Source organism: Agrilus planipennis, unplaced genomic scaffold (genome assembly GCF_000699045.2).
Source record: "Agrilus planipennis isolate EAB-ADULT unplaced genomic scaffold, Apla_2.0 scaffold95, whole genome shotgun sequence".
NCBI classification, from domain to species: Eukaryota; Metazoa; Arthropoda; class Insecta; order Coleoptera; family Buprestidae; genus Agrilus; species Agrilus planipennis.
In genome coordinates, this window is record NW_020438861.1 from 513,725 (window position 1) to 525,092 (window position 11,368).

The 11,368-nt window shown below is 32.2% G+C and overlaps 1 protein-coding gene across 1 annotated transcript; it reads left to right on the forward strand.

The window, feature by feature from the left end:
• Positions 1-757: 757 nt before the first annotated feature.
• Positions 758-6,210, forward strand: LOC108735929 (probable ribosome production factor 1). The gene is made up of 4 exons (XM_018468166.1): positions 758-852; positions 1,102-1,273; positions 5,228-5,871; positions 5,925-6,210. The coding sequence occupies exons 2-4, from the start codon at positions 1,121-1,123 to the stop codon at positions 6,100-6,102; spliced, it is 975 nt and encodes a 324-aa protein (XP_018323668.1). The 5' UTR covers positions 758-852; positions 1,102-1,120; the 3' UTR covers positions 6,103-6,210.
• Positions 6,211-11,368: the final 5,158 nt, after the last annotated feature.

An 11,368-nucleotide genomic window follows, 5' to 3' on the forward strand; every position in this document is an offset into this window, starting at 1 on the left:
CCCACTGAGGAAACTTAACGTGACACACTCGAGACTTATGGATTAAAAAAAAGATATATCGGGTATTCTGTAAATAGCGTTGAACAAAAGCAGACGTTGTTTTCTTTTATTTTTATTCAAACAAATAAAGTAATTAGTAAAGATTATAATTGTTCCAAAAAAGAGTTTTTCTTACAAAATAAATAAATATATATTCTTGAAGGTGAGAAAATTAATTTTTTCTTGTGACGAAAATGTCAATTGAATATCACTTACCTTCAGAATTTGAATGTCTCGTTTTATAATATAGAATGAATTTTTAAATAATTTATAAATTTGTGAAATGATTATGTTAAATATCCTGCTTTTACCGATAATATTTAGTAAATTACATTACAACAAGCAAATAGTTTTTATTATTTTTCTTGATATAGTTTTTACTAACCAATATATTATCACATGCAAACTACTGTCATGTAACATTATCATAGATGTGTCATTTGGAATACGCGGAATACGGAGAATATTATGTTAAATTAGTTAAATATTTGCATGAAAACATACATACGATAACTTCTTAAAAAATCACTAGTGTAATCTTTTACACCACCTACTGAATATATTTTGAACTATCGTATTCCAACGAACACCCCATGTAGCTTTAAGTCACTTTGTGTGAAAACTCCCACCTATGATGCAATAGGTGCACTCAATGAGTACGATCATAGATTAAAGGAATATATACTGTCAACCATAGACATATATTAGTAAACGTCGATGCTGTCAACTGCAATCAATATAACCAAACATAATGGTTTCATGCATTTTTCCGTGCTCGCATGTGTTTACTGTTTATTTATAACAACTGCATTTGTACGTATTTGTCATAGTACTTTTTACTGTTCTTTTTACAATAGTATATTTGTAATATTATCATGAATTAGTATTTTAATTCTTTCCTAATGTAAAGCCTTAAAATAGTATCGAAAGTTGTGTTTAATGTATTGCACGTCAACTTTTTTTACAATTTTTGGAAGTGCACATGCTAATTGCATGTAAATTAACCCTTTTAACTACTAAGGAGGTTGTCAGAATGATTAAATCATAAACTTTATTCCTTAGATTCAGTAGACATTTAGAAATGGATGTAGAAACAAAGGAGGCTTTACAAAACGAATTAAGGCCGTCGAAAAGCGGGGAGGTACAATTACCTTCCTTAAATAAGTATGGTCATATAAAGAATAAGCATCTAAGAAATCAGAGATATCACAAGTTAAAACAAGAAAAAAAGAAGGTAAGTGTACTGACAAATCTAATGTAGTTGATCATATTAAACCAAAATATTTTACTAATTATTTGACAGTTTCTTAAATTATGTAGTTTTTTTATTTATTAAACGGTTACTTATTTTAAAATTTAGTAGTAGAGGTGTTGAAATTGTCACAAAGCCTTGGGTTATGCAGTGTTAAAACTCCATTGGATATTGATTTCTATATTTCAACCTCTTCATGTTTACAGTTGATAGGAAGATCTAGTCGTAGTTATATAGCGAGACAGATGATTAACAATCAACTGAATGCTTTCATAAAGTACAATATAATTATATCTTATGCACATGAAAGTTTTTTGAGATTGTGAAATAACTGTCATGGATTAGAGAATTCCAAAAATGATTGTTTAATATCACAAATAAATTTACTCATTTAACCCAATAAAAGTGAAAAAGAAAATAAAATTTTTGAAAAAGTATATATTATAAAATAAATAAAATTTACATACATAACACAAAAGCCTCTTAAATTACTGGAGTGACTATGCAAAATGATGGGATTGTTGTTAATTATAATCAGAGTCCATTAAAGAAGGGAACTATAAGGACACAGTCAAATTCAGACTATACCGATCTGAAATAAGCTGTTATGCCACTTAGGGGCTGGAAATTTTTGGTCAGATGAGGGCAGGATGGTAGTTCCAGTTAAATGACAAATAATAGTTTGGTTCTGGAATTTAAAATTGAGCTTTTTGTATCTTAGAATGATTCATAAACTAAAAACAGCCAGGAGATAGGCAAGGTAGCACCAAACTTCACTCCGGGGCTCCAATATGCATTCTATCAATCCTCCAAGTTTCCCTAGTTGAGCCGGTTATATACAAAGAAAACTAACTAAATGTTGACAAACAGTGAGCCAATTTTAGTAAAAACATAATTTAGACCATTTTACTTGAAGGAGGTTGTTTACTTAAAAAAAGTCGTATAATAATAAAATTTCAATATGTTAATTATAAGTCTTAGATACACCTTTATCCGGAGTTTTTTATTGTTAAAAAAAAGTTTTGCGGCAATAAAAAACTTTTTATACTATGTAAAAAGCGTTTTTGAAACATTCTAAAAGGTTACAGAAACTTTCTGTCCTGTTCGTGAGAAACAAAAAATAATACGAAAAATGATGATTTTCATTTTTTTACAATAAAAAGTATAGTCACGTGGCAACATCGCACATATACAAGAAAAGAATACTATACATTTACACACGCATACTATTAATGAAGATTTCAACTTTCAATTTATCGTTTTCCTTTTTTTATCATCTAACTCTTTTGCAATCGAATGTTTATTTTTAATCTAATCATACGTTTCTTTCATTGTAATAATATATATATATCGGTACCTGTATATATAGTTAAGATGCGAAACCGACAAAATTCGTTTTTAAAAATAATAAAAACCAACTAATTCACACTAAATAAATTTATTTGATACACAGGGAATAGCACGACTTGAAAAAACAAAATTTAATCGAATTCTATAGTTGGGACGATCAGAATTGGTAAAGTCCGCAATAAATTATCTGTGAGAATGGACGTATAGTCTTTCTTGTTTCTATTTGGGACTGTAGTCATTTGCTGCCTTTTAAACACACCCTTGTTAAGTTAGGAAATGCTTCACGAGTAGTACATACAAAGTAAAAAGAGATAAGCGAATAGTAGTAAGTGGTGCAGCGGTTACAGGTTGCTTAGGTATGCAAAATTATGTTTGTCTGCATCTCTTTTTCTAGCTTCGCCCAGACTAAATACGTACCCGTTACTTCTAGAATTGATATGAGACCCCTAAATCTATTATAGTAATAAATGTGTACAATGAACTTATACAATGAGTTAGCCACCTTAAATAACTGGGAGTCATTATTGATGAATTTGTAATATGTGATAAACATAGTCACTATAGGCTTAAGCAATTAAAATTTTAGTAATTGTCTGCTCAAAATGTACTATAAAACAACCTATTAAGGCCTATTAAACAACCACCCTGAAGAGTTTTCTGGACAAAGCAAGAAGAAGTTAAAATGCATAAGCAAGGGATAATAGAATCATTCCAAGGTCTTGGGCTTTACCAGCACACGTAAGGATGATTTCACAAGATTTTGTGTGAATTACAGAAAGTTGAATGACGTAACGCTGAAGAACAGCTATCCATTAGTGTTCAGTGTGATTTCATTTGGATTATGCAATGTACCGGCCACATTCGAAAGACTTATGGACACTATATTACAAGGATTAAACTGGAAAATGTGGGACTTTGCTTCTACTACCGAAGATTTATAAGGACATTTGCCGGTATAGCCCAACCACTATATAAACAGAAGATGGAGTTTTATTCCACTGGACACCCGAATGCCAAAAAGTATTTGAATATCTGGAGATTACGCTCTCTGGATCTCGATCTTGATGTACCCACAGTTCAGCAAACCTTTTATCGTTGATGCCGACGTTAGTAATGTGCGACTAGATGGTGTGTTATCTCAAGTACAAAATGGAAAAGAAAATGTCATCAGGTACTATAGTAAAACACTCTCGAAGCCAAAACAAAATTATGGTGTCATCCACCGAGAGCTACTGACTGTGATTACTACCACCGAACATTTCCACAAGTTCCTGTATGGACAGAAGTTCCTCTTTAGAATGGATCACGCCTCCCTAAAGTGGCTACTGATGAACTATCCCGGAGACCTTGCGTGGAAAACTGCAAACATTGTTCATCTGCTGAGAAGAAGGAAGAGCAGGCATCAATCTGTTGTAATTTAAAAACCTTCAGTATGATGAATCCTGGGATAATAAGGCATTAATCGAAGACCTACCTAATAGATGTTTCTGTACCCAACGCGGAAAATCTTAAACAGAAACATATTAACAAAAGTCAAAAATAAATTCCTTTGGCTGATAAAATAAAAGAAATGTGAAATCAGAACATAGTAACATCAATAGCATAGAATGCTAGCCTAGCAGAGTTGAAACTGCATAAACTTACATACCTCAGTCTACAGAAATCGGTAATTTTTGATACATGCGAAATAGTACGCAGATTCACAGAAGTACTGTTAGCTTTATAAAAATTTAATAACAGTAAATTGGTTTCCATATCGTATCTCAAAAGATGTGAGTGAGCTTTGACATCAGCCCGTCTTCTCTTGCTTAAAGTTAACTAGTGAAAATTGAGAAGACCGGAAAATATATTTTCATATATTTACATTAAAATACTTTTGTCTGCATTTACTATATATCAAAAATGTGTTAAATTCTTAATCGATTTTCCTGTGTTATCAAGTCCTCTGGACGAAATAGGAATATAGGAATAATTAGTATTATGAATATATATTTTAAACAACGTATTATAAAAACTACATTTTCTGATGTCATTTGTCTTATGTTAAGCATTCGGAGTCAAATTAAACCTTATATTAGCATCCACATGTATGCGCAGCTAACTAATGCATTTTCACAATTTTCAATTTCGTGGTTTTCAGCACAATTTATTTTTGTATTTTTTTTACTGTGGTAGTAAAGGCAACATTTGTGAGCCATGTTAAATTGAATAATTCATCAAACAATCTGCATCTGTACCAACCCAAATACACATACCCTTTAGTCATTATTTAAGCACACAGTTAGTCATTTTATTGCATTTGTTTTGTAGAGCTTTATTTTTGGGAACCAAATCATCAATTATGCAGCCATTATGTTTGAAATTAATAATATTTTTATTTATTATGGTGGCTTAGTTTTTTCATAATTAAAACAGTTCAAAGGATATCTCAATGTCATGAGTAACTTTTATGTTATTGTGTATTCCTATTTCATGGGAGCATCAAAATCGCGAAATACATGGCATGAATAACTAAATTTCTCGAATCTTAATTAGTTTGTACAACAATAAATATGTAGTTTTGAGATACTTATATCTAATTTGCAGCTAAAGAAACGAGAAAAAGCTGAAAGAAAAAGTAAAGGAGAACCAGCAAGAATTCCACATACAATAGAAAGTTTAAGGGAAAAAGATGAAACTGTTATAGGAGACTTAACATCTCAAGAAAATGAAGTGATTGCTACTGATTTAGAACAAGATGAATTTAGCGGATATTATAAAAAAGCGTATGAACCAAAAGTATTGATTACATATTCTGATAATCCTACTAAAAAAACTAGAATATTTGGAAGAGAACTCACCAGGATAATTCCGAATTCTACTTCACTTTACCGTAACAGGTCTGGAGTAAAAAAAATTGTTAAAAGTGCAAATAAAGAAAATTTTACAGATATTTTAATTGTAAACGAAAATCGCAAGGAACCTAATGGTCTTTTAGTGATACATTTACCAGATGGTCCAACTGCTTACTTTAGAATTAGTAATGTTAGAATAACAACCGAAATGAGAAAAAGTCATAAAAATATTACAGAGCATCGACCTGAGGTTATTTTAAACAATTTTACCACTAGATTAGGATTAACCATCGGGCGTATGTTGTGTGCTCTTTTCCATTATACTCCAGAGTTTGAAGGAAAAAGAGTTGTGACATTTCATAATCAAAGGGATTACATTTTCTTTAGGCACTATATGTATGTTAGACTAATAAATTATTATTTTTAATTAAATTAAATTTCAATTGTAGGTACACCTTTACGCCTGAAGGTAAAAAAGCTAGATTAAAAGAATTGGGGCCTCGCTTTACTTTAAAACTTAAATCACTACAGAAGGGAACGTTTGATAGTAAATATGGTCAATATGAATGGATAATTGAGGGAAGACGGCATTCAATGGAAACAAGCAGAAGAAAATTCTTTTTATAATTATGTTTATTTTCAATTAATTAAGCTGAGTGACTATGTGCATGTAAAATTATAAAATTAATGTAATTTAACATTTGGAAAAATAAATGTGGCATAATTTATGATTAACCAGGATTTCACTTATGGAGAAAAATTTACTCATAAATAAATTGCAAATGAAAAATTGTAAGAGCAGTCGTGTTTTGAGATATTGAATATTAGCTGCAAAAAGGATAGATTATTTTAAAAATCCAAATTTATATTTAATTAATGTTCAAAATAAAATGAGGAATAGATGGGATCCCTTTATTTTCTGTTCCATATTTCCGATAATGCATACACTAATTTCATGTTTTCACCAGCATGTGGTCATTTTGGTAGGTATTTCAAGTGGAAGTAAAGACGGGTAAAACTGTGTGTGTTGTCTCTATTCGTTTGTTCGTAATTGTTCATCAGTATCAACAGACTGTTCATCTTTTGTTTATTTCTAAAAAATTATATAAATATTCGTTCCCAATCTAACTCAGTATAAAAGTAAACTTTTTCGTTTTTTTTTCTGTTTCATTGATATTCAGTATCATTTGATCGATTATAGTTTGCGTTTTTTTTTTATTACCAATAGTATGGAATTAGTATTTTTTCAATAACTTAAGTCACCTTGATAAACATATTGCTGTAGCCCGTTTTCGCTTGGCTTGCACACGAAGAGACGTTAGCTTGAGAACAAATATCGCATCTTTCCCACAAAATACGTTTGAACTTTGAGGACCACGCTTATCAGATTTTCTAGTATTTTACAAACAATTGCGTGATTTGAGTTCTTAATTAAGGTAGTTATAGTATAATCACATTACATATGTGCTATGCAGGACAGTAGAGAACGGAGACAGAAAGGAGCAAGCTGGCCGGTCGACGCACCATGTTATGCCTATCCACATAAAAACTCGTTACATCAATATTTGATTCTGGCATTTAATGAAACTTATTCTTCGAATGGGGGTATTTGTCGGCTGCTCCCAGCCTAAATCTAACTATAAAAAACTGTCTCAAACAAAATATATCAAACCTATTAAATTAGGCTTACTGTGACGTTGTTAGGCAAGCAGTAGTGACCAAATTTCTTGTCAATAAATGGTTAATTATTTCATTGGTACCTACAAAAAATACATGCTGGGACGAATTAGGCAGTTGCGGGGCGACGCGTGGTGTCATTCCGCAGACCCAAAAATTTTTTTGTGCAAATGAAGCATAAATTTTGTTATCAACAAGAATAAACAATACGCCACATTTAAGAATAATTAACAGCATTTCACTAAAGGTACCTCATTCCAAATATTGATCTTCTCACCGATGACTGTTGTGTCAAACAGAGAGAATTTTTAAATCAAAGTGAAATTTTTATGGAACCAATCGATTTAAAAAACTTCAATCTTGATGAGTTAAGACATTCTCAACATAGGCTGGAACATTTTGAAACCGTCCTCGATAGCAACATCAACCACTCTTTTTCTCTATCACATGGTTCGTGGTTTTCAACTATTATCGGAGTTTTGTTCATATTATGTGTAATATTAATAATGTACAGTTGTTGCAACCTATCACGTGTGCCTGTGATCGGCAAATTCTTTAAAAAGTGCAAAAACTGTTACGGAATTCCCAATATTAGCATTACCAACCACAACGAGCGATATGAATTAAATGATAGACAATTAGTTCGGCTAACGAGATTAAGCCAGATTGAAGAAGAAATCGACGACGAACGAACCAGTCGAGAATCAACTCCATCTCTGTCTCATGCTAGATCAAGACGATCGTCATCTACGCATGACTATTTTGAAATATAATTCCTAAAATTTTAAAGTAATCAGTTGTTTTCACTTTCTTGAATTACCGTAGTAAAACTAATAGATTAATAGAAAATAGTTTTACGCATTTTTAAATAATTTTTGTTTTTATTAGGAATTAGGTAGATTTATATTTATATATATTGTCGGATACCTGGCTGGAGGCAACGACAAAAAGTGATTGGTGATATATTTTTAATCGTTTCTGACACCAGGGCAGTTTTAATGAGACTCCGGACTCATCAGTAATAAGGTGAAAGGTGAGATGTAATCTAGTTGAGGCGTGAAGTAATTAGCATCAGGCACTAATACAATCACTTGACACTATTAATTACGCATTAACACCTTCACTTCCAAATGATTGTCCACTCACTTNTCAAGTCAGTCAATCAGTCAGTTGCAGTTTAGACCTTCACTTAATCAGAACCTCTAATTTTAACATTGTACAACCATCACTGTACCAAAGTAAGGGACAAATAAATTAGTTTAACTTACTTCGCTCGCCCTTTTTATTATTAAGAAATTGTTATTGTGTCGGCAAACACATAGAAAAGACTGCCTGGTGTCAGAAGCCCTGACAGTATCATCAGTAGGTTTGGTGTGTTTAATAAAATGACGTAGCCATAAAATAAAGTATTTTCGTTGGTCCAGCCATTATGAGCACATATGTAAACAGTTCCGTGAGGTCCGTCTTTTTCCAGCCGTGGTGAGTGAGATTTGGTGGAAATAGGAAAAGTGGTTTAATGAAAGACCCTGAAGCACTCATAGCACATATAACTGTGACGTTCTTACCTCTTTGACAGATCCAACGCGTTTTTGCCTTTTGGGAGCAATAATTTTTTCAGTCTCTTGAACGGTCATTATAGCAGTCTCGTCTATATTGTAAATCATCGTAAGTTCGAAGTGGTGTTGCGTCATCAATCTCTCCAAATTATCAAAAAAAAAGCTTTCCTTCAGTCTTGTTAAATCTGAGCATTCTCTTAATACTAATAGCTTCGGCCTTTTTAATCTTTTCTCACAGTTTGACTAACTTCGTAAAACCTTTGTTCAATATCCATCCTTTTAGCTACACCGCAACATACTTTTCGAAATTATTCTCTCGTCAAGCCATAAAATTTATTTGACAGAATACAGTATATCTTCCCTGCTTTGGATTTTTTTGTACCGATCGTCGTTAGTTTTTACTAAATTAAATCTCTTCTTTAAAGTGCCGTAAGGTATGACAGTTTGCTATGATTCTTTGTATTTGTTAAGATTCTTTGTACACCGAAATGCCTCCTGCTCTGAGAATATTGACTGCATTTTGTAATGTATCAGCTGTCCAAGAAGCTTTCGTGGTTTTCTGAATTGGACCTTGGAATTTGCTTTCAGATTGGTTTGAAATTTAATATCCATTGTCAACAAATAGTAAAAAAAAGCATATAGGGCCTTGAGGTTTATAATAAGAAATACAAAAGATTTATGTATGAACTTTATAATAGTTTAGTATGACCACATCAGTGAATTTAACATCAAAAACTGTCGTAAACTGTAATATGATTGAAAAGGTTCAGAAACGATTTTTAAGATATGCTAGGATATTGAAGAATTTTAACATTGAAAGACTAAACGACAGGATGACAGTAGGCGTTATAACATGGTGAATAACATAAAATATAAAGATTGCTTTTTATCAACAGACTAATCTGAGAAATATCAACACACTGTTGTTTAATACTAACCCCAAAACAACGTATAAAATCTAATCATAAGTGAAATAGGTTAGATGACCCATTTACCAAATAGTTATCCCTTTTTCTCTTTGTACTACTACCAAACTATTATTATTACTTTTGGTGTATTATGAGAATCTAAACCAAAAAAATTTGAATAACATTACCAACTTAAGATTTGTGGACCAGCTTAAAGGAGGAGGAAAGCGAAAGATTAATGGAAATACAACAAATAATACTACCACATAGCATGCGTCCGATATGACCACTGCCTGATTCTAAGCATAAACGTATTACCTATTCTATGTCTTCAGCAATATTGGCCAACATTTATGGATCTTGGAACTATGATTCTTAAAGCTTCTGTAATGCGCTGCTTTATATTCTCTGGCGTTGTTTTTTTTTTTTTCATAAAAGCAACAATTAGCTATAGCAAGGTATAATAGTACCTATAGTAGTAGTAGTGTAAGAATTAGTTGACCAGCACTACGCTTTTTTGTCCCGCCTCCCATGCACATAAGCGAAAAAATTGACCTACTGCGTCGCTTTACTCAACTTGGCAACGTCTCATATTTGTATCGAAAAGGTATCATTACTAGTGATACAATTTTTAAGAAAAAAAAGGCCAAATAATTTATTTATTAGTTTCGGTAATATAANCTTCTCAACCTTATTTTTCTATGTCTCAACGAATACCGTATGTAAAAAATGTCTAAAAGCATCTTGGGGGTAAAAACAGTTGTATATTTAAAAACATATTCAAGTCAGTTAGTCAGTCAGTTGCAGTTTAGACCTTCACTTAATCAGAACCTTTAATTTTAACATTGTACAACCATCACTGTACCAAAGTAAGGGACAAATAAATTAGTTTAACTTACTTCGCTCGCCCTTTTTATTATTAAGAAATTGTTATTGTGTCGGCAAACACATAGAAAAGACTGCCTGGTGTCAGAAGCCCTGACAGTATCATCAGTAGGTTTGGTGTGTTTAATAAAATGACGTAGCCATAAAATAAAGTATTTTCGTTGGTCCAGCCATTATGAGCACATATGTAAACAGTTCCGTGAGGTCCGTCTTTTTCCAGCCGTGGTGAGTGAGATTTGGTGGAAATAGGAAAAGTGGTTTAATGAAAGACCCTGAAGCACTCATAGCACATATAACTGTGACGTTCTTACCTCTTTGACAGATCCAACGCGTTTTTGCCTTTTGGGAGCAATAATTTTTTCAGTCTCTTGAACGGTCATTATAGCAGTCTCGTCTATATTGTAAATCATCGTAAGTTCGAAGTGGTGTTGCGTCATCAATCTCTCCAAATTATCAAAAAAAAAGCTTTCCTTCAGTCTTGTTAAATCTGAGCATTCTCTTAATACTAATAGCTTCGGCCTTTTTAATCTTTTCTCACAGTTTGACTAACTTCGTAAAACCTTTGTTCAATATCCATCCTTTTAGCTACACCGCAACATACTTTTCGAAATTATTCTCTCGTCAAGCCATAAAATTTATTTGACAGAATACAGTATATCTTCCCTGCTTTGGATTTTTTTGTACCGATCGTCGTTAGTTTTTACTAAATTAAATCTCTTCTTTAAAGTGCCGTAAGGTATGACAGTTTGCTATGATTCTTTGTATTTGTTAAGATTCTTTGTACACCGAAATGCCTCCTGCTCTGAGAATATTGACTGCATTTTGTAATGTATCAGCTGTCCAAGAAGCTTTCGTGGTTTTCTGAAT

Excerpts from the sequence above, each read along its gene's own strand:
- LOC108735929 (XM_018468166.1), top strand. The coding sequence starts at position 1,121 with ATGGATGTAGAAACAAAGGAGGCTTTACAAAACGAATTAAGGCCGTCG. Across the intron at positions 1,274-5,227 it reads TAAAACAAGAAAAAAAGAAG|CTAAAGAAACGAGAAAAAGC; the intron begins GTAAGTGTACTG and ends TCTAATTTGCAG. Across the intron at positions 5,872-5,924 it reads ATTTTCTTTAGGCACTATAT|GTACACCTTTACGCCTGAAG; the intron begins GTATGTTAGACT and ends TTTCAATTGTAG.